Source organism: Pantherophis guttatus, chromosome 2 (genome assembly GCF_059756535.1).
Source record: "Pantherophis guttatus breed Tessera chromosome 2, ASM5975653v1, whole genome shotgun sequence".
Classification (NCBI taxonomy): Eukaryota; Metazoa; Chordata; class Lepidosauria; order Squamata; family Colubridae; genus Pantherophis; species Pantherophis guttatus.
Window position 1 is genome coordinate 290,966,286 of NC_142064.1, and position 26,965 is coordinate 290,993,250.

At 49.1% G+C, this 26,965-nt stretch overlaps 1 protein-coding gene and 1 long non-coding RNA gene across 2 annotated transcripts in view; one reads left to right on the top strand and one right to left on the bottom strand.

Annotated features, from left to right (window-relative positions):
* LOC148116137 (H-2 class II histocompatibility antigen, E-S beta chain-like) overlaps positions 1-17,592 on the bottom strand; it is a 30,081-nt gene extending 12,489 nt beyond the window's left edge. The window contains exons 1-2 of the mRNA XM_087885400.1: positions 17,544-17,592; positions 12,257-12,547 (exon numbers count right to left, since the gene is read on the bottom strand). Coding sequence (XP_087741526.1) covers positions 12,257-12,547; positions 17,544-17,592 — 340 coding nt within the window. The remainder of the gene's footprint in view (positions 1-12,256; positions 12,548-17,543) is intronic.
* A 2,892-nt stretch (positions 17,593-20,484) lies between these two features.
* LOC148116138 (uncharacterized) lies at positions 20,485-25,388 on the top strand. The gene is made up of 2 exons (XR_015732723.1): positions 20,485-20,748; positions 24,282-25,388. It is a non-coding gene; the product is annotated as an uncharacterized LOC148116138 (long non-coding RNA).
* The last annotated feature ends 1,577 nt before the right edge of the window (positions 25,389-26,965 follow it).

Below are 26,965 nucleotides of genomic sequence, written 5' to 3' on the forward strand. Positions count from 1 at the left end.
ATCGTGTGAGAAAAGGGGATTTTAGGGGGAAAGGAATCAGTCCTGGGACTCCCAAGTCCTAAGAATCCAGATTCTGAGATGAATTTAGTTCTTCTGGAGGGGAGTTGGAGGAAACATTTTCCCAAAAGACGGAGAAGAAAATCCATATCCACGGATATGATGTGTCAGAGGATCTGAGTGAATTTTTTTCCTTGTAAAAGATTTCAGGAAGGATGGAGGGACAGTATATTAAACCGAAGAATAAATTTATAATTTATAGAACAACCTGGAATTTTAATAGAAATCCTGGGGACTTCAGGGATCAGGAATTACAGCCTTTTCACCATCACAGTCAGGAAATCTCCCCCCCCCCCAAACTATCCCACAAGGAGACCTTCTGTTTCTTCTTCTCCTCTTTCACTTCATCCATAGAAAACTTTTTTTCTAGTCTTTGCGGGAGATTCGGGTTCTGCTCAGTTACGCAAAGGCGGCTTAGAGAGATCCTGAATTCCGGATCCTGTTTCAAGAGCTTTGGGGGTCCAGAGGTGGCCTGGGTCCTTTCCAGGGATGGGGGGGCTGGAGGGGTCAAACTCCCCCCTGGCCCAGCACCAGCCTCAGCAGCCCAGAGCCAGGTCCCCCCCAGCATCTGCCCCACAGTTGTGTATCTGACACAGCCACTCACACACAGTCAGCCCCAGATCCAGGCAGCCTCTGTGGGGCCTCCCTCCCTCACCTGACCCAGGCAGAACCTCTGGGCCCCTTTCATGCTTCCCCCCCCCAAATATTGTGCTCTTCTCTTGAGTTCCCTCTGCCACACACACACACACACATACACACACACACACACAGAGCAGCCCTTCCTTCTCCAGCCCCCAAGAGCTGCAGAGGCGCTTGGGCTTCGCTTCCCCAGCCTGAAGCTTTGGGCTCCTCCGAAGCGGAACTGAGGACCTGGCCAGGATCCAGCAGGCAACAAGCCTCCATTCTCCCTCAGGGCAGCTCAGGGACTCCCCTCCTCCTCCTCCTCCTCCGCCCCATGGCTGAGTCTGCAGGTGGGGCAGCCACAAGGTCCTCTGCCCCATTGGAGGCGGCTGAAGGGGCCCTTCCTGACCCCCAAGGAGACCCTGGAGAGCCCAGGAAAGAAACCGATGGAGGGTTGGAGAAATGTCACTCAAAGGACCCACATTCTCCCCCTTGGGACCCTTTGTGGGGAGACCCTCCCTGCTCTTTGGGGAGGCTCTGACGGAGGATGGAAGAAAGGAAAAGGGGGACCAGCATGGAGGGGGAGGGGCTCAGTTGCAGTGAGGGGGGGAGGACACTGTTCAGAGGACCTGGAGGAGGGGGATGGGGAGGGGTCTCCCCAGAGAAAGTCTATCCATGGGTGGCTAAACATCGACACCAACTTGAAGGCACGAAACCATCATGAAACAAGCTTTTCTCCCTCCGTTGAAGCAGATTGAAGAAAGTCCTTGATTTACAAGGGTTCATTTAGTGACCATTTGATTTGGGGGTTGGGTGGCTTCCAATATACCCCCATGGCTCCTTCCTTCTTTTCCCCCTTTTATATTATCTGAAATGCATGGAAGGTTTTCGTCTTTCTTCTGTTGCTTTTCTAGAGCGGTTTGGTTATTTCTTACCTATCCTGCAATTTCACCTCCTCTTTTTTTAGGTCTGTTTCTTATTTGTTTATTTATTTATTTCATAAACCGCAAAGAAAAACAGAAATAGGAAATCAGGGGAAGGAGAAAAAGAGGGGAAAAGAAAGTCTGAGGTTCAAGGGAAAAAAGGAAAAAAGGCTTTGACTTCCGGCTCTTTTCAGCACAGTTGAAGATTTTTTAAAAAAACAACTTTTTGCTTTTACACCTTAATATGTCAGCAGCCATTTCTAGAAGGACAATTCAATCTAACGGACAAAAGCAAAGTCATTTTAGGTCCGTTTCCTTTGAACACTTTAAATGTGTTCAATTTAACAGCTGGGGAAGGAAAGTCTAGAATGATCCAGAACACTCCTTTGTGGCTGAGGGAGGGAGGGAGGGCTCCCGCCTGAGGGAATCTGCGCTCTGATTGGTTGCTGAGGGTGGAAAGGGGGCGTTTCCCTTTTTTCCCGCCTTTTTCTTCTAGGCGCCTTTGAGAAGGAGACAGATAATAATATGGAATAAGATGAAGTAAAAATTTGTATAAATAGTAAACAATAAGGAAGGATCACTACGAAAGAGCTGTAAAAAGAGTTTGTATATATAAATGTTGTATGTTTTGTTTTGTTTTAATGTTTCATAATAAAAATTATTTTTTTAAAAAGAAAAGAGCGCTGAGCTGTGGAGAGCGGGAAACTCCGGAGCCGAAGGAGGCTGAGGAGCGGCAGGGCCGGGATCAGAGTCAGCCGGGGGCAAAAGGGAGGGAGGTGTGTGGTGCCGCTTCCCCCTACAAGCGCAGCGTTCGCCTGCCCGTCTCTCAGCGAGGAAGCTTCCCAGCCGATCGCTTCGAAGTAGCCGAGCCGTTCCCGTGGAAGGGAAGCAGGCGGCCCCGGGGCTCGTGATTGGCAGCCTCCACATGGAGCTTTCGGCCGCCTCTCCCCGGAGCCCCGAGGCATAGAAGCTGCCTGCTCCTCCCTCTCCGCCTCCCACCTGCCCTCAGCCCTGCCCCAAAGTTTGGGAAGCACCGGGGACAGTTTGTGCGCTGCGCTCGGGGCAGGAAAGCTCATGGCGAGCAGGCCAGCTGGCTCCTTCCCCAGAGAAGGGAGGGCGGCATACAGAGGAAGTGCTCTCAGCCCCAACAGGGAAGCTCCGAATGCGCGGCTTGCTTGGACTCCTCTCTGCTGGGGGCCGCAGGCTGCACGGGAAAGGGTAGGAGCGACCCGCCGGCTCAGGCACACGGAGGAGCATTTGCTGGCTGGGTGGCAGCTGCCCCGCCCGCTGCTCCTTCCCTGGTGTTGCCTTGAGCTCTAGACAGCATCCAGCATGGCCATTCACGCCAGCAAAAGATGATACAACCCTCTCCCACCACTTCTTCCAAGGGAGCATGACTGCTTCCCAGCCGGCGTGCCTCTTACCGCGCTCTCCTCCGGTCTTCCTGGAGGCAGCTCGCTTCCGCTTCTCCTGGCTGAGAGGGGTGAGGGGGCACGCCGGAACCCAGAAGAAGAAAAGGAGCAGAGCTGCCAGCTAGGCTGGGGCTTCCCTTCCTCTCTGCGGCAGCCCATGTGGATCCCTGGCAGTGCAGTTTCGGGGCCTTTCCTCGCAGTGTCGATGACAAGGTAGGCAGGCAGGCGAGCGGGTACAGGGGAGCGACTGGGGCAGTGATCCTGGCTGGCAAGGGGGTGGATGTCCTGGGGCACGCATGTGCTCTGGCCAGCTAGTCTTCTGTTTACTGGCATGCATGCGTGCACGACAATCAGGACAATGCACATGCGTGTGCCAGAAACCCAGAAGAGGAATGGGTGACGCCTTGCATGCCAGGTGAAATGGCTCTGCGTGCCACTTCCGGCACGCGTGCCATAGGTTTGCCATCATGGACCTATACCGAATCTGAGCCCGAAGAGGGAGGGAGGGAGGCGTTGGATGCCAAAATGGCACAACCCTAAAGTTGTGAAGGAGAGAAATGGCTGAAATGGCTGGGTGAATGTAGGGGAGTCTCAGGTGCCCCCCAATGGCTCCCCACAAACGCTCAGGGAGGACCGTGCCTGCTGCCCTTCTGCTCCTCCAAAGGGGGCTTGAGGGGAAGCAGAGCAAGGGGGCCTCTGAGCAGAAAGGGGGGTCCTGCCCCTTCACCTCCCTGGATCTGCCCACCCTCCTCCTGAACCAGTTCTGGCTTCCGACCCAAAGTAGCCAGGATGGTGGATCCAGAGGCAGCGGAGGGAGGAGCCTCCTGCGGGGGCAGCAAAAAGGAAGAGGAGGAAGAGGAAGGAAGGGAGGATTCCAGGGTTTTCTTACATCTGAAGTTTATTCTTTTATAGCAAAGCGAAGGGAAGGGAAGTGAGTGGGAGGAAGAATAATGTAGATGAAGCTGCTGTGGGTTCAAAACCAGGAGAGATGAGGGGGATAGACTTACAGGTCAGCCCAGTGTCCCTGGGGACAGTCTGGATGGTCTCCACCCCTCCCTCACAAGAAAGAGCGGCCCTGAAAGGAAGCTGGAGGGGGGTCTCAGCAGGAGAAGATCTAGGCTGCCATTCTCCTCCTCCCCCAAACTGCCACCTTCAGCCTCCATTTCTCAGAGGCTGCAAACAGGACAAAGAGTCATCAGCCACTAAAGAAAAAATATCCTTTTGCATCAGAGAGCAGGATTAATTCATGAGTGCTGTAGAAAAAGAGATGGGGAAGAAAATCAGAATATAAAGAGAATCTTTTAGTGTAAATAACATAATTTTCTTCCTTTTCAGCTCCCACCCCCAAGGCAGGCCCACACTGCAGGGGGGTGGTTGACAGGCAGGGACAGATAAGAGGGAGAATCTGCCCATTTCAGGGAGGCCCCGCCCACCGCCCCGGATGTCGTCATCGGCGATCTGCACATGCACAGAAGCAAGGCGTACATGTGAGCAAAACAAGAGTGCGCACGCAATCCCGTTGTGAACCAGTAGTAAAGGTAAGTAGACCCCTCCCCTGCCTGAGATGCTGTGTTAATTATCAGCAATTTAGCTGGGCAAAATCTCCTGCCGTTTGCTGAAGTGGCCTCCAATACCCCAGTGCAGAGGTGGGATTCACTTACCTTCCCTACCGGACTGCAAATGTGAGTGTGCTCAAGCACTCGCTTCGCTCACATGTGCCACCTCTGCGCATGCACACGGCCTTCTGCGCATGTGCAGTAGTCGCGCATTACGTCTGGGAGGGTGGGCAGAGCCTCCCACAGTCATCGCTAGACAGAACCGGCCGAATCCCACCACTGCCGCGGTGCATAGTAGCCTGGGACTCACCCCTTTTGAAATAGCCGCAGGGGTGGAATTTGTCCCCATGGCTGAATACCCTCGGGAACCCCCCTCCACAGTGAGCCTAACCGAATGGGTGGGTTGCTTACAAAATGCGTGTGGGAATGTAAACCTGGGGTGCTCCCTCCCCAAAGGGGGGACCGGGAAGGAATGGCCCCCTCCTTCCCTTCCCTTTGGCAATTTCCCAAAACGTGGAAAAATTCTGAAAAAATTCTTCAGGAAGTGAGGGGAGCCGAATGTCAAGTGGCAAATCATCCCTGGCCTGCTCTCGAGTTGCCATAAGCAAGGGGGATGAGAAATTGATGAAACAGCATGGCAGCCAAAGACAGATGCACATTCCAGACTTATCTCTCTCAAGGCTGCATCCCAGGGTTACCCACAGCAGTTGGAGGGGAGGGATCTCTACAACCCGCAAAATTGCTCCGTTGGCAGATGTGATTGATGACACACCCTTGGGAGAGGGGGGAAGCAGGGTCATGACTGGGGCGTAAATTATGTAGGGTCAGAGCTGTCTTCACTTGGGAACGTGCGGACATGAAGCTCCTAATCAATAACTGGATTTCTTTGGAAGCTTGGCTCGAGGCTCATGATTTAATGAGGGCATCCCTCAGAACCCTGAGACTCTCCTCTTTTGCAATTTCCCAATACTTGGAAAAATTCTGGGCAAGATTTTAGCGTTTGTGTCTGCTTTTGTTTTTGATTGCAATACTTTTTCAGGTCTCTGTAAGGAAAAGTTGCCCAAAATCCAAAAATTGTTTTTTTTTTAAAAAAAAAAGAACAATTAAAGAATTTAAAAAAACCACCTATAACTCTTAGGAGAGGTTGAGATGAGGGAAGAAGAGGAGAAACTCACCTGCAGGAGGTTGGATGGGAATTGCTGGAAGGAGAAAAAGACCCAATCAGGACCCTTCATGGGCTGGAGGACTCAGGGGAACCCCCTCCCCATCGATAGCCCATAATAGGTTGCATTGTCTTCACTTATAGCCCCTCCAAGAACAGAAGTTCCCATAAACATTCCCCAAGGGGCCCCTCTTGGCCACCTGCTAAGCTTGATGAGAGGCCTCCCCTAGAGGGTCCCCTCCCCACAACCTCTCCTCCGGCCCCCCAGACTCACCTTTCTTGCTCTTCAGGTAGGAGAAGAGCCCCACAGCCAGGAAGGCCACTCCTATCACGGCCCCCATGATCCCCGTCCAGAGTTTGCTCCTGGCAGAGCTGGAGGAACGGGGCTCTGGGGAAGGAGAAGGAGCCTCACCTGAGCAGGAGGATCAGGCCCACCTTCCCCCAGGAGGCTCCATTCCAGCTCTCCCCATGGGGTGGGTTTCTCCCCCTTCTCAGGGCAGGATGGGGTCCACAGACCAGGAGGGGAGGGGCTTACCCCACTGGACGGTGATGGGGGCCTCCAGGCTGGCGTGCCCCACCTTGCAAGTGTAGATGTCCCCCCGTTGGGGCTGGGTCTCCAGCATCACCTGGAGCTGGTAGGTCCAGTCTCCGTTCTGGAGCTCCTCCCCGAAGGCCACGCCCTCCTCCTCCGGCCGCCCGTTCTTCAGCCACTGGACCTCGATCTCCACGGGGTAAAAGCCGGTCGCGGTGCAGAGGAGGATGGTGTTGGGGGAAGAGGGCTCCATCTTGGTGGGGGAGATGGAGACGGTGGGCTTGGCTGGAGGGAAGGAGGGGAAGGAGCCACATGAGAGACACAACAGGAAAGAAACGAGGCAGAAGATGGGAAGGATGGATGCAGCACGAGTCGGATGATTCTTGGGATCTTGTTGAAAATGAAACCAGATTTTTAATTAGGTGCAATACCACATTTTTTTGTTTGTTGTTTGTTTAATAAACTTAGTTATTTATTAAATTTATTTGCGAAAGTGGCCACAACTAACCCAAAGTCTTACAGACACTCTCCTAGCCGTGACTGCCACCTGCTCTCCGGGAGTCCAGGAGAATCTCCAGAAATGCCAACTGGGTCTCTGGGACAATGCAGCTCCACCCAGAAGGAAGTTGGTTAAAGTCCCCCATCTTGGGGCTCCCAACACCCAAAGCCCTTTGGCCTTTCCAGGGTTCAGCCGAAGCCCCTAATCCCCCACTCAGCCCCTCCCCCCACAGCCTCCGGGACCCTCGAGGGGGCAGCCTCAGCATCTCCTGGGTCCCCAGAGATGGAGATGAAACCTTATAACATCAGCAGACGGAGGAGACCTCCAGCCCTGGTGACGGATGGCCTCACCCAGCGGCTTCATGCGGAGGTTATAGAGGAGAGGAGAGAGGACGGAGCCAAACGCCTCTGGGCAGCCCTGAAGGTGATCAAGCAAGTTTGCCAAAGAAAGAAAGAAAAAGAAAGAGAGAGAGAAAGAGAAAGAGAGAGAGAGAGAAAGAGAGAGAGAGGAGAAAAGAGAGGAGAGGGGAGGGGAGGGGAGAGGAGAGGAGAGGAGAGGAGAGGAGAGGAGAAGAAAAGAGGAGATAAGAGAAGAGAAGAGAAGAGAAGAGAAGAGAAGAGAAGAGAAGAGAAGAGAAGAGAAGAGAAGAGAAGAGAAGAAGAGAAGAGAAGATCTTTGTCTCAATTTTCTTCGGTGTTTCAATCACTTTTCAAAAAGTTTTATTTGGAGAGAGAAAATTTCTCCTTCCACTTTCCCTTTTCTCCCTTTAGGATCCACAAGATACACAAAAAATCAGCAGAAGATTTCAGGGGAAAATGTGCAAAATGTGATGTGGCTGCAAAACCCCCCAATTTTGGGCATCATCAATAGAAAGAGGCATTTTGAAGGAAAGGGCAAAGGAGCCCAATGGGGGGGGGGCAGCCCTTTGCTCCCCATAACTGCCAGAATCCCCTGAAGGAAAAGTTTTCCCCCCATTGAAGATGAGAGACCCTGAATCCCCCCTTCAGAGCAGGAAGGACGGAAGAGGTTTTGGGGGATCTCATGATCTCTCTCAAGGATCCTTCCTGGGGGGCTTTGGGGGGATTCAGAGGGAGACCCACCCCAGACCAGGCTCTGCCTCCACCCAGCCGGCCTCCTTCCCAGCCGCAGGAACCGGCCATTCCTGGGGGAGGAGGTGGGGAGGGGTCCCTCTGACTCCCACAGGGAAGCTTCTGCCCTGGATGAGGGGGGCAGGGAGTGGGGAAGGGATCCAGAGGGGATCTGGGATCTGGATCTCCTCCTTCAGCAAATGCTCCAACTGGCACAACTCTTGGATGGATTAATGGGGGGGGGGTTAGTCTGGATGAGCCCCCCAAGAGAGTTGACAATAGATCCATTCCAGCCCAGAGTCCTTTGCTAACCATTTTGTTTTCTCTTGAGGGATTTTCTTATTAACAGTAAATTCTATAATGCTTAAGAAGAACCCATTTTTAAATGGTTCTTTGTAATTCCAACCTGGGATCTGGTCAGGTTTCCATGCAGACAAATAGCAACATTTCAGGTGTGAGTTGTTTTTATTTTCCAGGAAAAGTTTCTTGTAAAAATCAAATCCAGAAAGCACCCACAGGCAAACTGATTCAGCAGGATTCATTAAGTTCTTCATATACACATATATAATTCTGGGGAGAGTTGAGGGAAGGTTGAGAGCCTCTCTTGGTGGCCGGAGAAAAGCTTTGGTCTCTCGGGGGAAGGAGACGCCCGGATCTCTCCGGAGAGAAAAGTCAGCTCAGAAGTCAAAGAAAAAGGAAGAGAAAATTCCCCCCAAAGAGACTCAAGAAACATCCTGTGATTTCAGGTCTCCTAAACTGGAGCTGCACCAACAATTTGCTCTAAATACACGGAATTTAATAAATATTCCTGTTCTTTTAATAAGGAACAGGAACCCCTGGAGAATTATTGGACTCTTGTCTGAAGTATTTTCATGGAAGTAAAAATAATACTTTAGATGAAGAAGAAATTATATGAATCACAATGAAATTCAGGATCAATATTTTGGATTTATAATAAAAATGCATTCTATTTATGTGGATAAAGCTTGTGAGCAGCTAAAGCAACAAACCATCCAGAGATTTTGGTCCTGTCCCTGAACCAGAGGAAGGAAGGAAGGGAGGAGGGGAGGGAGGAAAAGAGGAGGGGAGGATGGGCTTTGAGGTCTTTGGGCAGCTGATGAAGCTCCTTTCCCTGAAGGGAAAATCCCCCCAGAGACCCCCAAAAGGAGGGAGGAGGGAGGGAGTCTCTGAGAGGCCCACAAAAGAGACACACTCACAACACCAACACAATTGGCACTTGGGGCACTTTTGAAGGTTATCAAAAATCACTAGATAAATGAATCAAAGTGGTTGAATATTTAAACTTTAAATATTGTCCAGAAACAAATTAAACAGTTGAATATTATTATCTCCATGAAAATATCCTCTTTGGTAGTAAAAAGATTTCCAAATGCATCTTTCACAGGTTATGAAAAAATCACTAGATAAATGAATAAAAGTGAAGGTGAAATCTCTATGTTAAATATTATTGGAATGAGAATTATTTCAAGTACTGTGCCAGATGACAAGAATGTTGGGCTCTTTGTAGGGGGAAAATAAACTTTAAATATCATCCAGAAACAAATTAAACAGCTGAATATTATTATCTCCATGAAAATATCCTCTTTGGTAGTAAAAACATATCCAAATGCATCTTATGTGGCAGCTGAAAATCCTCCCAGGTTTGCAGGGAAGAATTTAGGAGTGAAAATGAGTTTTGCCTCCAGACTGAATATGTGGAGAGCAAAAACTCTTTTGGTTTCCCTAAAATATTGAATAATTTCCGGAAGGAGCAAATGCTCCAAGAGGCTTTTCTCTCTTAGGATCTGGAGGTTTTCCTCTTATGGAAGAAAGATCTTGTTGGATTCTATGGTGAGACGTTATTTTTGGAGAATCTCTGGAGTCACAATGGGAACATTAAACTTAACCAGTTCTTAAGTATTGATGCTTTCAAGACTTCTCTGATTCGAATAAAAGGAATATAATTTCCCTGGAAAGGCCGAATGGCAACAAGGGCAGCTAAAATCCTTGATTGGCCTCTGAAACCCCATCAGTGGATAGAAATATAGAAGATTTTTATTAGACAAAGAAATAAAAGGAGAAAAAGAAATGTAGGCAACATTGAAGGAATCTGGAAGGGAGAATGAAAGAATCTGAGGCTTCAGGGCTGAATGGAGGCCCAATTTCTTTCTTAGGACCCCAAATTCAGTTTTAAGGTTTGTGGGTGTTTTTGGATTCTCCCCCCAAATCAGGAGCCTCCCCAGGAAGGAAGAACGGAAGAGATCAGGATTCCTATCATTGGGGTTTTTACATCTCGGTTTAAGCATTGAATCGTGATTACAAATTCTAAGCTGCTTCCGTTACTCATCTGTTTCTTTATTGGATTGAAAAGCTGAAGGGCTGGAAATGACTCTGAGTGAAGAAAGATGAAAGAAAAGCAGAAGATCCATAGAAAGGGGTCGACGGGTGAAAAAGCATCTGCTAATTCTTTTTTTTTATTTTAGGTAAAAAATAAGGTTTTATCCCAAAGTGCCCAAAAGCAGCATTTCTGGAGCAGAGAAAGGGAGGGAGGGGCTTCTGGGTGGGAAGAGGGAGGGAGACGGGAGGTTCCTGAATAGGATAGAAATGAATCAGGGATAGAGAGAAATATATATGTAGATACAGGGAGTCCTCGACTTAGGACCACAATTGAGCCCAAGACTTCTGTTGCTAAGTGAGATTTATTTATTTATTATTCGAATTTCTATACCGCCCTTCTCCTTTCGGACTCAGGGCAGTGAACAGCCAAAATAAAAACATTTATACATAAATACGATTAAAAATAGATTTAAAATAATTAAATTTGGCCCATAGTTTAAAATTTATCAATTTAAAATCCATATCAAAATTTAAAACCAACCATAAAATCATAAAATCAAGAGAGACCGGCTAACTGAAAGAGATGAGTTTTTAGGGCCCGACGAAAGGTCCGGAGGTCGGAGATCACTCGTATCTCTGGGGGTAGATTGTTCCAGAGGGTAGGTGCCACCACAGAGAAGGCTCTCCTCCTGGGGGTCGCCAGCCGGCATTGTCTAGCCGACGGCACCCTGAGGAGGCCCTCTCTGTGGGAGCGAAGTGGCCGATGGGAGGCTATTGGTGGCAGAAGGCGGTCCTGTAAGTACCCCGGCCCTAAGCCATGGAGCGCTTTAAAGGTGGTCACCAACAGCTTGAAGTGTACCCGGAAGTCCACCGGAAGCCAATGCAGCTCGCGCAGGAGAGGAGTCACATGGGAGCGCCCCGTCGCTCCCATAATCCCCCGCGCGGCCGCATTCTGCACCAGTTGGAGCCTCATTCTGCACCAGTTGGAGTTTGTTCAATGAATTTTGCCCCATGTTACGACCTTTCTTGGCTTAGGACCTGGTTACCTATGGGACCGCCTACTACCACCAATAGCCTCCCACCGGCCAGTACGCTCCCATAGAGAGGGGCTCCTCCGGGTGCCATTGGCCAAACAATGTCCAATGGGGAGAGCGGAGAGCCTTCTCTGTGGGGGCGCCTACGATCTGGAACGAGCTCCCCCTGGAGATACGGAGGATCCCGGATCCGTGCACCTTCCGTCGCGCGCTCAAGATTTTCTTATTTCATCAAGCTGGCCTGGCCTAAATCTTTTCGCCTTTTAAATGTAAATTTTAATTTGTTTTTAAATTATTGGGTATTTTAAATTTGTCTCAGCCAAATTATTTAATTCGTTTTTATTCTATTTTAAATTTTTGTATTTATGTGTTTTATTCTGTGGCTGTTCCACCGCCCTGAGTCCTTCGGGAGTAGGGAGGTATATAAATCCAATAAAAACAAAACAAAACAAAAAACAAAACACAGTCATTAAGTGAATCACTGCAGTTGTTAAATGAGTAACAAGGTTGTTAAGTGAATCAGGCTTCCCCATGGACTTTGCTTATCAGAAAGTCGCAAAAGGGGGTCACGTGACCCTGGGACGCTGTGACCGTCACAAGTCTGAGTCCGTTTGACCACGTGACCCTGGGGAGTCTGAACGGTCGTAAGTGTGAAAAACAGTCATAAGTCATTTTTTTTCACTACTGTTGTAACTTTCAACGGTCACTAAACGAACTGTTGTTAAGTGGAGGACTGCCAGTATTGAGCAGGAGAGAGAGAGACCTGGCTGGATTCCCCTCCCCCACCCCCAAAAAACCTTATCTGGATGGATTTTCTTGTGGGGGGGAAATGGATCGAAGGGATCCCAGATTCCAGACAGGAGGAGAGTTTGGAGCCTGGGAAGAAGATTTTGTCCATCTGAGAGTGCAGAATAAATAAATAAATAAATGAGTAAAATCTCCACCTGGGAGGATCCCAAGGAGTGAAAGAAAAGGGGGGTCCTGGCCTCCCCCTCCCAGGGAAGAGCCCCCCTCCCTCTCTCCCCCCAGACTCACCTCTCCGGCCAACCACCCGCTCCTCAGCCTTGGCCGCCTGGTAGCTGAACCCCCTGTAGTTGTGCCGGCAGAAGCGATCCACGGAGGCCTTCTGGTACTGCAGGATGCGCTCATCCCTGTTCCAGGTGTCCACATCGGGCTGCACCAACGGAGAGACGGCCACGTATTTCCCGAGGTCGCTGTCGAAGTAATAGATCTCCTGCCGGTCGTAGAAGCGCCTGTCCAGGAACCGCACCCGCTGCGTCCCGTTGAGGAAGCGGCACTCGGACTTCACCTGGGCCAGGAAATGGGCTGCGAGGGGGAGGAGGAGGGGAGGGAAGGCCGTCAGGAGGGACTCCAGGGCCCATCGTTCCCAGCCACTGGGAGAGGAGGGGGATCTACGCGGGAAGGGGGAGGGTGGCGGGGGACCTTCCGAGAGAGACTGGCGGAAGACGCCCCCTGGAGGAGGGAAGGGGAACTCTCTCAGTCCCAGAGAGGAAGGGAGGCTTCCTGGGGGGTATGGAGGGGGGAGGGGAGGAAAGAGGGGGAGGGGTGGGAAAAGGCAGGCAGAAGCTCAACCGGTCCAGCGATCCCATTCACTCTCTGCAGGGAAGGTTGGATCTCAAGGGGCAGGAAGGATGGGGGGGGGGCTGGAGAGAAAGTAGCTTCCATCCCCCCCACTCTCTCTTCCTTTGGGAGGGGATCTGGGGAGGGGCCACAATGAGGACATCTAGACCTACTCTCCTGGCTCTCCTGGCGTCTCCCAGCCCTTCAGTCTTCACCTCCCCTCCGTCTCTCCCCTCCCCTTTCTTCTTCCCCCGAATCTTCAGCCCAGCTCCCTCCCTTTGGGGGACTCCTGATTCCTCTCCCCCTCCCCAAAAAGAGCCGCTCAAAGCGAGGGTCTCCCGCCCCCATCACAAAAGGGAGCCAGTTTCCGAGGAGCAACTCAGACCCCCAACATCCTCCTCCCTCCCTTCCCCCTCCCCTCCAGGGGGATTATGGGGGGTTCTTGGTCTCCTCCCCAAATTCAGGGGCTCCCCAGAAGGGTCCGAAGCCCCCCTCTCGCCTGACCTTCAAAGCGTCAAAGTTGAGACTGAGAAGAAAAAGTGAAGTTTCCGAAGAAGGAAAAAGACTTTCGCTCAAATACCCTTTTTTTCCCTTCTGGGGATTCAGGGCTGAAAATGCCTGTTTCCCTCTTTCGCTTTTCCTCCCTTCCTCTTTCCCTGCAGCCCCCTCCCACCCAGGCACAGGAGAGGCTGCGACCCCCACCTGGCTACATGGGGGAAGGGTTAGGATTAGGGTCCCTCTCCGTCCCCCTGGGGGGGGCTGTGGGGAGGAAGGGAGAGGAGACCACGCAGAGATGGAGGCTGGGGGAGGCTTCCTCCCCCCTTCCCAGCCCCCTCCTCCCCCGCCCAGCCCCCTCCTTACCGGGGGTCTCCTCCCCCCCTTCGCTCCCGGGGATCCGGGCCAGCGCCCCCAGCAGCAGCATCAGGGGGAGCCCAGCCAAAGCCATGGAGGCTCCCCACAAGCGCCCCAAAGGGGGGAGAAAGACGCTCCCAGCCCCAGAGGAGGAATCGGAGGGTCTGGAGGGGGGGAGGAGTTTCCCTCGGACTTCGGAAGAGGGAGTGTCCAGAAAGAGCAGGAGGACCAATGGGAATCCTCCCCTCTGCAGCGTCATCGGTCTCCGGGCAGAGCCTCCCTTGACTTCGCCCGATGCAGGAGAGTTCTGCGCAGAGAGAGAAGCGGGGAAAGTGGGGGAGGGGAATCCCTTCAGTCTTGGGGGGCTGCAATCTGGGGGGTCTTTCATGCCAGCTCCGGAGGGGAATCTCGTCTTCCTTCCCCCCCCCCATGATTCTCCTCCAATCTCCCTTTCTCTGGGCGCCTGGACTGGATAGGTGGACTAGATGCCCTCTGAGTTCCCACAGTGCCCAGAAGGAGCCTAAGCTGGAGCTGCGGAGAGTCCAGGAGGGCAAAGTGGATCCACAGCTCGAGGGGTCCTTCGGGGCTCAGAAGGGGAGGAGGGAGCCCCCAGCAGCTGCCCTGGATGACAAGGGGGGAGGGGCAGCCCCACAGCCAGCCAGGACTTGGGGGTCACACGCTCCCCCCAATCCGAAGGGAAGCCAGGAAAACCCTCAGCTGACAGTCCACGCAGGAAGAGGCGGAGGGGATCTGAAGGGATCCCTCCTAATCCATCCGGATCCTCCCCCTTCGCGGGGGAATCTCCATAGGGATCTCTTGGCTTTACAAGAGAAAAGGGCGTTTCCCTTCCTTGAAACACGTGTCTCCCTTGCTGAGAACGTCTGGATGGACCGACTTCTTCAGATTCCCCGCCCCTGAACCCCGGTTTTGTAGGAATCTCCCTCTTCCTTTCTCTCTGTGGGTGGGGATCCCCCTTTTCCTTGCAAAGCAGCCCCGGATGAAGATCCCGGAATGAAGTTCGGCCGTTTCTCCTCCGCTTCCCTCTCCTTTCCTCGGAGAACGTCCACATCTTCGCCATAATGCACAACAATCTCTACTTTCAGCAGAAACAATATATAAAGTTACATTTTGGAAGAAATTTTGCCATCTGATTGTGCAGATCCTGATGAGATTTGGATATTTTGACTGTGGAACAGGAAACGCCCCTAAAATAAAAGTCTCCTTTTTATGATGTTTCATGAAGATTATAAGGGCATAAAATGGAAAATAAAAGTATTAGGGAAATGGGGAAGGGAAAGAAAGGGGAAGGAGAAGTGGGGGATAAAGGGCAAAAGGAAAAAAGAGAGGAAATCTTTCCCCAGTACAATAAAATACAAACTGAACTTGTAGTCTCTGTTTTTATTTCTTCTCTAAGTAAATATTAACCATTTCTATAACAACAACTTAATTTAATCAGTAAATCCCAAAACTCCAGATTTCATTCTTTTCCTGCCTCAAGCGCAAAGTCCAGAAGTGGCTTCCAGGTAGAAAAACAGCTGGAAATCTCTTCTTTCCTCTGGTCAAAAAGTTTATCTTGCCATCTCTGCCACATTTTTCATTCCATCACTTTCTCCATCCTGGGGATGGAGGTTTCTTTCCATTTTTGCATATGAGGAATTCTTGCTGCAGTCAGCAGGTCCAGTAATAAAGTCATAAATTTATATTTCACGTTCCTTGTCCAGGAATCCCGAGAGGAAAACTTCTGGTTGTCAACAGACCCAGAGAGATAAATCACATTTACACCCCATTCGAAAAAGACAATAATAAACCTCAGAAGGGAAGAAAAAGACCCGCCTCCCCTCCAAGAGCCAACAGATAAGCAGGGATCAGCACCAGACAAAGAGGAAGGCAGGAAACCAGAACTCCAATCGAGGCTCCATCCAGGAGGGAAAGACAGCAACTCTGGCAGGGCGGAGAAACAGGCAGGAAACCCCCCTCGCCTCGGCCCTCAGGATCTTCCCTAGAGAGCCTCAGCCCTTCGACTTATACACCGCTTTATACGCTGCTTTTACAGCCCTCTCTAAGCGCTTGACAGAGTCAGCCTCTCCCCCCAACAATCTGGCTCCTCCTTTTACCCACCTCGGAAGAAGAGAAGTCTGAGTCCAGCCCTGAGCACCCTCAGGATCGAACACCTGGCTGTGGGCAGACTTTGCCTGGTGGACTAGATGCCCTTTGAGTTCCCGCAGTGCCCGGGGGAATCCAGGCTGGGGCTGCCGAGTCTCCAGAAGGGCAAAGAGGAGCCAGGCTCAATTGGGGGGGAGGGAGGGAGCCCCCAGCAGCATCTGGACTCTGCAGGGGGTGGGGATGAGCTGGTGACTGTGGACACACACACACGCACACACACACACGCACGCACACTGACCCCTCCCCACATTTCCTGGCCCCCCAGGTGAAACCCCCAGGGAAGCCTCTGACCTTTGACCCCCTTCCTTCCTGGTACAGGGGCTGCCGTAGGGGAGGTCTGACCCCCAGCACTGTGGGGTTTAGGTCGGTTTGGGTTCCAGAATGGCTGCTGTTGAGCTCAATGGGGGCGGGGTGTTGAATCAGAAGGGGGGGGAAGAATCTCCCCCTGAAGGACTGCTGGAGCGGAGACTGTCGGGGTTCAGCTCAGAGTCTGGAGGGTCTCCGGCTGCTTCCTCTTTTATGGACAGTCCCAGCCTTTCTTCCCCCTCCCCCCACAAGCAGGAGGGGGTGGGTGGGCAGAAAGCTTGGAGGGCAGGGCCGATGGGGAGAAGGAGACTCAAAGTCTGGAGGTGACCTTAGAGATCTTCTAGTCCAACCCCGTGGCCTCCAGGGATGCAGCCCCCCTCCTCCCCACACAATTCCTGGTCGGGGGCTGACGCTGTCTCACTCCAGGATCTGCTTGTGAGACTCCAGTGAGGGAGGGAGATCCCAAGGGCAGGAGTGGTCTTCCCCTCCAGGAAGGGTCGCAAGTGGAGTTTCCCCCCACCCAGAGCCCAGCCAAGACCCCCCCATCCCCCCTTCTCTTCCGGCCCAAGCCCAGAATTCAGGGAGGTCCCCCCCCCCGTCTGAGCAGCGGCTCTTCCTCCGGCCCCCCCCCCAATTCTCAGCCAAAGGGCCCTCAAGACAGTTTTTCCTCCCTGGAAATTTTGAGGGTGTTTTTGTCCACAACTCCCTCCAACTTTTGTTCATACAAAATGTCTTTTGAAGAGAAATATTGTTTCCAAATAAATGCAACTTTTCCCACCTTTCCAAATCTCTGCCTTGATTTGAAATAAACCTTTAAGCTCCATAAATCTCAGAAACATTTTATATTATAAAGGAGCAGATTCTCCTTTCCTGCAGTTTCTTCTTTGCCAGGAAACTCAACGTTTTGCCTGCAGGGATCCTGAGAGAAAAGGGGATTTTAGGGGGAAAGGAATCAGTCCTGGGACTCCCAAGTCCTAAGAATCAGCCTCTGAGATAAATTTACTTCTTCTGGAGGGGAGTTGGAGGAAACATTTTCCCAAAAGAAGAAGAAGAAAATCCATATCCACGGATATGATGTGTCAGAGGATCTGAGTGGATTTTCTTCCTTGGAAAAGATTTCAGGATTATTTAGGAAGGATGGATGGAGGGACAGTATATTAAACCAAACAATAAATTTATAATTTATAGAATAACCTGGAATTTTAATAGAAATCCTGGGGACTTCAGGGATCCTATTTCCTCCACTATAGGATTACAGCCTTTTAACCATCACATGTAGGGTTATTACAATGTTCATCTGTATGGTTTTTGGAACTGCAGTTACACGAAATTGCAAACATCAGCAATTCTCATCTTTGAGCAGTGTTTCTAGCATGTACAAGGACACAGGGTGAAACAATGTATAACCTGTAACATTTACCGCTTTCAGTGTATCTTGTGTAACTATCATTGTGTGTGAATACATGCATTTTCTCATGAAAACCAATGATGTAATTACTAACCAATTATTTATTTTATTTTTATTTATTTTATTTATTTGTTTAAATTTCTATACCGCCCTTCTCCAATGTAGGACTCAGGGCGGTGAACAGCCAAAGTAAAAACAAGACATACATACAAAACATACAAAATCTAAAATCTGTTTAAAATAATTAAATAATTTTGGCCGTAATTAAAACATTCCAGTTTAAAATCCGTTTAAAATTTGACTCAAGCCAGCCCAGCTAGTTGAAATAAATGGGTTTTTAGGGCCCGACGAAAAATCCGGAGGTCTGTTATTGTACGTAGCTCTGGGGGGAGGTTGTTCCAGAGGGTGGGCGCCGCCACAGAGAAGGCTCTCCCCCTGGGGGTCGCCAGCCGACATTGTCTGGTGGACGGCACCCTGAGGAGGCCCACTCTGTGGGAGCGTACTGGCCGGTGGGAGGCTATTGGTGGCAGAAGGCGGTCCCGTAAGTACCCCGGCCCTAAGCCATGGAGCGCTTTAAAGGTGGTCACCAACACCTTGAAGCGCACCCGGAAGACCACCGGGAGCCAGTGCAGCTCGCGCAGGAGAGGTGTCACGTGGGAGCGCCTCGTCGCCCCCAAAATCCCCCGCGCGGCCGCGTTCTGGACCAGCTGGAGCCTCCGGGTGCACCCCAGGGGGAGCCCCATGTAGAGAGCGTTGCAGTAGTCCAGGCGGGAAGTGACGAGTGCCTGAGTGACTGTGCGTAGGGAGTCCCGATCTAGAAAGGGGCGCAACTGGCGTATCAGGCGGACCTGATAAAAAGCCCCCCTGGCCACGGCCGCCAAGTGATCTTCTAACGACAGCCGTGCGTCCAGGAGGACGCCCAAGTTACGAGCCCTCTCCGTGGGGGCGAGTGATTCGCCCCCAATAGCCAGCGATGGCGTCAGCTGGCTATATCGGGACGCCGGAAGCCACAGCCACTCGGTCTTGGAGGGGTTGAGTTGGAGCCTGTTTCTCCCCATCCAGGCCCGCACGGCCTCCAGGCACTGGGACATCACTTTAAGGGCATCATTGGGGTGGCCTGGGGTGGAGATGTACAGCTGGGTGTCATCAGCGTACTGATGGAACTCCACCCCGAAGCCACGGATGATCTCACCCAGCGGCTTTACATAAATGTTGAACAGAAGGGGCGAGAGGACCGACCCTTGTGGCACCCCACAAGCAAGGTGCCTCGGGGTCGACCGCTGCCCCCCTGTCAACACAGATTGCGACCGGTCAGAGAGGTAGGAGGAGAACCACCGCAAAACGGTGCCTCCCACCCCCAACCCCGCCAACCGGTGCAACATGATACCATGGTCGATGGTATCAAAAGTCGCTGAGAGGTCTAACAGGACCAGGATAGAGGTGCAACCCCTATCCCGGGCCCTCCAGAGATCATCCACCAATGCGACCAATGCCGTTTCCGTGCTGTGCCCAGGCCGGAAGCCGGACTGGAGCGGGTCTAGATAGACAGCTTCATCCAGGTACCGGGGAAGCTGTTGCGCCACCACACTCTCAACAACCTTCGCAATGAAGCGAAGGTTGGAGACTGGACGATAGTTAGCCAAAACAGCCGGATCCAGAGAAGGCTTCTTGAGGAGGGGCCTCACCACCGCTTCTTTCAAAGCGGCCGGCAGGACTCCCTCACTCAAAGAAGCGTTAACAATCTTCTGGAGCCAGCCTCATGTCATCTCCCGGGAAGCCAGTACCAACCAGGAGGGACACGGGTCCAATAAACATGTGGTCACGTTCAGCCGTCCCAGGACCCTGTCCATGTCCTCGGGAGCCACAGGATCGAACTCCCCCCAGATAACACTCTCAAGACCTGCCTCAGTCATCCCATCTGGACATACCCAGTCAGAGGCCAGCCCTTCCCGAATCTGAGCGATTTTGTCATACAGATACTGCACAAAATCCTCAGCTCGACCCTGCAAGGGGTCATCCCGCACTTCCAGATGGAGGAGGGAGCGGGTCACCCTAAACAGGGCGGCCGGGCGATTATCTGATGACGCGATAAGAGCGGCAAAATAATTAGTTTTCGCCGCTTTTATCGCCACTAGGTAGGTCTTAATATGAGACCTCACCAGTGTTCGGTCAGGTTCGGAGCGGCTGGTCCTCCAACTGCTCTCCAGGCGTCTTTTCCGGCGCTTCATCTCCCTAAGCTCCTCGGAAAACCAAGGAGCTAGGTGAGTTCGGTGCCGGGTCAGAGGCCGCAAAGGCACGACTCGGTCCAAGGCCCCGGCAGCCGCACTATCCCAGGCGGCCACCAGGTCTTCGGCCGAGTCATGAGCCAGAATCTCAGGAAATGGCCCAAGCTCCATCTGGAACCTATCAGGGTCCATCAGGCGCCTGGGGCGGAACCACCTGGTCGGTCCCGCCTCCCTGCGGCAGGGTGCAGCGGTTAGAAAGTCCAGTCGAAGGAGCGAGTGGTCAGACCATGACAAGGGTTCGATGGCTATATCCCCTATATCAAGGCCACTCAACCACTGACCAGAGACAAAAACTAAGTCCAGAGTGTGTCCTCCTGTGTGAGTGGGGTCATGAATTAACTGAGTAAGGTCCATGGCCGTCATGGAAGCCATGAACTCTCGAGCCACCTCAGACGTTTCACCGATAGATGGCAGGTTGAAATCCCCCATGATGGCAAGTCTGGGGGTGCCCACCGCCACCTCGGCTATAACGTTAAGGAGCTCGGGCAGGGCCGTTGCCACGTGGCAGGGAGCCAGGTACGTGACCAACAGGCCCATCTGTACTCCACGACCCCACTTCACAAAGAGGGACTCACATCCGGCTATCTGTGGAACAGATATTGTGCCTTGGAGATTTGTTAACCAATAATAAAGTAACACGCATAGTGAGAACTGAGAAACTTAGAAACTCCTCATAGGTGAGAACTGAGAAACTTAGAAACTATATAAGAATAATAAGAATAATTTATATTCTGATGCTCAATAAAGTTGCTGTTGATTCTGCTGTTGATTCTACTCTCAACTCTGCTATCCGTGGATGTTTTCCTTTCATACATCACACACATCTTCAGCCTCCGGAAAACGAATGAACATTTGGCGCCCGGAACAGGGACCCATATTTCGTCCGGCAAGGACAGGCGCGCCGTCTCGATCTTATCTCTTATAAGATTTTTGTAAGTATGGGCTCTTCGCTTTCTCAAGAACAAAGGAAGCATGTAGATGATTTACTTTATCTTCTTAAAAAGTCTGAACTTTCTGTTTCACAGAAGGCTCTTTATCGGCTGGTACGAGAAATTGCCTTAACTTGTTCTTTCTATCCTGATAGGGGTTCTTTGAAATTGTCAGATTGGGATAAGGTTGGCAAGGTTTTGCATTCTAATACAAGCTTAAAGGTAGATATTTTGCATGCTTGGCATCTATGTAGACATGCTATAGTAATGTTTGGTAGGAAGGAAGAGGAGTTTTCTTCTCCTTTAACACCTCCTTCTGAAGTTTTGATTTCTGATTCTAAAATACCTCCTTCTGACACTCTGCCTGAAAAGGAAGCTTTGACTTCTGATTCTAAAGCTGAAGTTTCTAAATCTGAAGTATTTCCTTCTGTTTCTTCTGATAAAGCTGAAGTTTCTAAATCTGACATTCTTCAATCTCCTGTAACTGTTTTAACTTCTGATTCTAAAGCTGAAGTTTCTAAATCTGAAGTATTTTCTTCTGCTTCTTCTAATATAGTAATACCTTCTGCTCCCTCTGACACTGAAATATCTTCTGCTCCTACTGACACTAAAATACCTTCTGCTACTACTGATCTTGAAAAAATTTTGAAGCCTCTTTCTGAGATTCTAAAACCTCCTTCTGATTCTTCTGTTCCTTCTGCTATTGAACAAAAGAATTTAAAATCTCCTTCTATTTCTTCTGATATTGAACAGAAGCTTTCTAACATTGAACTGAAACCTCCTCCTTCTAATAATGTTCTAAAGTCTCCTTTTCAAAAGATGGTTGAAAGTTGTAAGGCAGATGTTGCTATATCTGGGGAAGAGTTAGCTGAATTGTTGTCAGTATGTCCAGTGCAATATCAACCAGGACCACAAGATGGACAACAGATTGCAGAATGGGAAGGTTTGCCATTTCAAATTTTGCGAGAGTTGAAGAAGGCTATTTCTGCTTATGGAATTACGTAAATCTTCTCCCCCTTCCTCCTCCTCCCTCTCTTGTGCCTCCTCAGCCACAACAGGTAGCGCTGGGATCGATCTAATTACTCAAGAAGACTTGGATTTTAAATTTCCTTTAGAAGTTAAACTTGTTTCTTCTCAATACACTGGTCCTCTCCTTTCTGGATTAGTTGGTATTATTTTACCTCGCTCTTCTGCTCATAAAATAGGATGTTTTGTAGTTCCAGGAGTTATTGATTCTGATTACACTGGAGTTATTCTTATGCAAATTTGGGTTAATATTCCACAATTTCTTCCTAAAGGATCTTCTGTTGCACAACTTCTTTTTCTTCCTTATAAGGTACCTAATCCAGGTACTGGACAACGTGGTAATTCTGGCTTTGGTTCAACTCTTAATTCTATAGGACTTCTTCAGTCTATTAATTCTTTTAGACCACTTCTTAGTTTATATCTTAATAAACAACCTTTTCAAGGTCTACTAGACACAGGTGCCGATGTTACTGTCATCTCCCTTTTACAGTGGCCTGTGCAATGGCCTAAATGTGATGTTCATTCCTTGTGGGGCATTGGTGGGTCTACAACTGCTTGGCAAAGCATTCATCCTATAGTCATCACAACTTCTGCTGGTAAGTCTGTCTCTTTACATCCTTATATTTTAGATATTCATACTAACATCTGGGGCAGGGATCTTCTTTCTCTTCTAATGCTCATTTGATTCTAGATGATGGCATTTCCTCTTAAATGGCTTTGTTCTACACCTGTTTGGATTGAGCAATGGCCTTTATCTTCTGAAAAATTGATTGCTCTTCATTCCCTGGTACAGGAACAATTGATCTTCTTCCATTCCTATCTTACCTGAACTGAAAGTGCAATCTTCATATACTTTAGTCCAATGGCAAAAACTTTTAGGTACACTTAATTGGGCTCGTCCATATTTTCAAATTTCTACAGGAGAAATGTTACCTCTCTTTTCCTTGTTAAAAGGTTCTAAGCATCCTAATGATATGGTTTCTCTTACTGCTTTGCAAAAGAAATGTCTTCAAAACATTCTAAATAAACTTAAACTGAGATATGTTGATAGAATTGTCTCTATAGCTACTAAATTATGGTTAGCAATTCTTCCTACTTCACCTTTACCTACTGGTTGTCTTTATTCTCCTTTTACTGAAAAAACAATTCATATTCATGAATGGTTGAATTTGTCTGCTTCTCCTCCTAGAAATATTTTTCCTTATCAACAAGCCTTAGAATAATTGATCATGAAAGCACGACGAAGATCTTTGCAATTAATAGGTCATGATTTGGATGGTATTGCTTTCACTCGTACTAAACTTGAACATGAACATTTAATGACTGTTTCTGATTCCTATCAAATTGCTTTTTCTCAATATCTTGGTGATATTCAATATTCTTTACCTAAAGATCCTAGAATAGTTATTACAAATACATTAAATTTTTCATTTTCTTCTATTTTTACTCGTTCTCCTCTTTCTGAAGCTTTAACAGTGTTCACAGATGGATCACCTACTCGTGGTGTTGTGGTTTGGACGGATGGTCAACAATGGTTTTCTAAATTCACTTCTACTCAGACATCTGCCCAACGTTCTGAGTTGGCAGCTGTTATTTTGGCTCTGAGATTGTTTTCTGATCAGCCTATTAACTTAATTGTTGATACAAAATATGTCTTTCTTGCAATGCAATCTCTTCCTTATGCATATTGTTCTGTTTCTCTTGATGTCAATCTTTTGTCTTTATTTTTATCTTTAAAACATGTTTTGGAAGACCGTGTCTTTCCTTTATATGTTGAGCACATTAGGAGCCATACTCCTTTTCAAAATTCTTTGACTGAAGGAAACAGACAAGCTGATGAAACTCTAAAAGATGTCACAATTCTTTTTTCTGATCCTGTTGCTAGTCATTCATATTTTCATCAAAATGCTAAATCTTTGGCTAAACAATTTTCTGTTCCTATCTCCCAGGCTCGTGATATTGTTCGGGGATGTACTTCTTGTCAACAATTTGCAGTTCCTTTTCCTATGGGAGTAAATCCTCGAGGAACAAAAGCCAACCAAATTTGGCAAATGGATGTCACACAATTTGCTACTTTTAAGCCATACACATATTTACATGCAACAATTGACACATATTCTCATTTTTTATGGGTTACTGCTTCTAGACATGAACGCACTTCTGATGCAGTGTCTCATTGTCTTTCTGCTTTTTCTGTCATGGGAAGACCAAGTCAATTGAAAACTGACAATGGTCCAGCATATACTAGTAAGGAATTTACTTCTTTCTGTCAACAATGGAACATTCAATTGATACATGGAATTCCTTACAATTCCCAAGGGCAAGCTATCATTGAGCGAGCTCATCGTACATTCAAAGCTACATTGACTAAATTAATAAAAACTGAATCTGGTCCATTCCATTTGCGAAAGATTCAAAATTTGATCTCTATTGCTTTGTATGCATGGAATTACTTAACATTTTTAGATTCCTTTTCAGAAATTCCAGTCAATTTACATTTTCATATTCAGGATCCTGTTTCACGACCTTTGGTACTCTATCGTCAACTTCCTGATCCGGCCTGGCGTGGACCTACAAAACTTATAACCTGGGGTCGTGGTTACGCTGCAATTGAAGATCTGCAAACGAAAAAAGCTGTGTGGATTCCAGGCCGATGTGTTCGTCCTTATCATGGAAAAACAAATGAAAACTCTCAAGTCACAACATCCTCCACTTTTGAATTGGGACCAATTTGAAGTTCAACAACGATTCAACAAGTCCTTTCTTATGTGCTGTTTTTTCCTTTGTTTTCTCTCTCTATTCTCTCCTAATTCTAAAGCTATTATTGATTTTCCCCTTAGTCCTAATCTTTGGATTCGTCATGCTCAATATATGTTTTTGATTCATGGTAATAATGTAACTTTATATTATGAACCTCCTATGGCTTTTGGTCAAGTTGCCTTTATTCCTAATTTAATTAAGTCTTCTGCTTTCATTGTTTCGCAACTTCAACATATTTCTTCTTCTTGGTTATTTTCTCCTTTTGCTTGGTTAACTGATTGGTTACCTGATCTTGCTTGGTTAAAACAATTGTTTTTCTATGGTGTAATCGTACTTGCATTACTTATACTTTTTTGTTGTTGTCTGCAATGTATTCCTACATTTTTTGCAATGTTTCGTAAGTCACCTCAACCTACTTTAAATGTGATTCAATTGCGTACTCTTGATAAATTTCGTTTTCCTTCATTAAAATAAAAAGCGAGGAAATGTAGGGTTATTACAATGTTCATCTGTATGGTTTTTGGAACTGCAGTTACACGAAATTGCAAACATCAGCAATTCTCATCTTTGAGCAGTGTTTCTAGCATGTACAAGGACACAGGGTGAAACAATGGATAACCTGTAACATTTACCGCTTTCAGTGTATCTTGTGTAACTATCATTGTGTGTGAATACATGCATTTTCTCATGAAAACCAATGATGTAATTACTAACCAATTATTGTGCCTTGGAGATTTGTTAACCAATAATAAAGTAACACGCATAGTAGGTGAGAACTGAGAAACTTAGAAACTATATAAACTATGTCTGATGCTCAATAAAGTTGCTGTTGATTCTGCTGTTGATTCTACTCTCAACTCTGCTATCCGTGGATGTTTTCCTTTCATACATCACACACATCTTCAGCCTCCGGGAAACGAATGCAACAATCACAGTCTGGAAATCTCTCCCCCCCCCCAAACTATCCCAAAAGGAAACCTTCTGTTTCTTCTTCTCCTCTTTCACTTCATCCATAGAAAACATTTTTTCTAGTCTTTGGGGGAGATTCGGGTTCTGTTCAGTTACGCAAAGGCGGCTTAGAGAGATCCTGAATTCCGGATCCTGTTTCAAGAGCTTTGGGGGTCCAGAGGTGGACTGGGTCCTTTCCAGGGATGGGGGGCTGGAGGGGTCAAACTCCCCCCTGGCCCAGCACCAGCCTCAGCAGCCCAGAGCCAGGTCCCCCCCAGCAGCTGAATTCCGCATCTGCCCCACAGTTGTGTATCTGACACAGCCACTCACACACAGTCAGCCCCAGATCCAGGCAGCCTCTGTGGGGCCTCCATCCCTCACCTGACCCAGGCAGAACCTCTGGGCCCCTTTCATGCTTCCAACCCCCCAAATATTGTGCTCTTCTCTTGAGTTCCCTCTGTCCCCCCCCCCAGTTTCTTTCTCCAGCCCTCAACAGCTGCAGAGGCGCTTGGGCTTCGCTTCCCCAGCCTGAAGCTTTGGGCTCCTCCGAAGCGGAACTGAGGAACTGGCCAGGATCCAGCAGGCAACAAGCCTCCATTCTCCCTCAGGGCAGCTCAGGGACTCTCCTCCTCCTCCGCCCCATGGCTGAGTCTGCAGGTGGGGCAGCCCCTTGGTCCTCTGCCCCATTGGAGGCGGCTGAAGGGGCCCTTCCCCACAACCTCATTATAGCTCTCTGGTCCTTTTCTCCCTCAGTTAAAGCCCATTGAAGAAAGGAGTCCCTGACTTACGACGGTTCATTTAGTGACCATTTGAAGTTACAATGGCTCTTTGCCCAATATTCCTTCTTTTTAAAATATTTTTTAATACTTGTTTTCCATTTGTTGCAGCCTCTTTAAATATGTTCCAATTTCTGCCCTTAAAGGAATCTCCTAGTAGAGCCTCCATGGTTTCTGCCGGCCACAGTCACCCTAGTTCTCTCCTGGGTCCTCTCTGATGAACCTTAAAGGCTTCCCTGCTGACCGGAGCCTCCCAGAGAGAGGATCGGAGGGGCCAGGAGGAGGAGGGGGGGAAGGGGTTGGAGAAGGCCCCGTCCAGGGTCTCCCCTCCCCTGGTGGCAAAGGCCCCATATGGGGGGAAAGGAGGGGGGGCTGCTTCCAAGGCGGCCTCTGGTCTGCTGGGTTTCCCAGGAGCCTCTTTCATCTTCCACCAGGCCCAGAACCTGCCTCCCAGGTGAGGCCAGGGGAGTCCAAGCCCCCCATGACTCTTGGGGGGAGCTTCCTCCGGGCCTCGGCTAAGTAACGGAAACTTCCATCTCTTTCCTCTGGTTGGTTGGGAGGCTCCGAATATTCCCCCATCCCTCTTTCCCCCCCTTTTATCTCAACCCAAATGCATTGAAGGAGGTTTTTCTTTCTTCTGTTGCGTTTCTAGATCAGTTTATTTATTTTTTATATACATAGTGCAACTCCCCCTCCTCTTTTATTAGGTC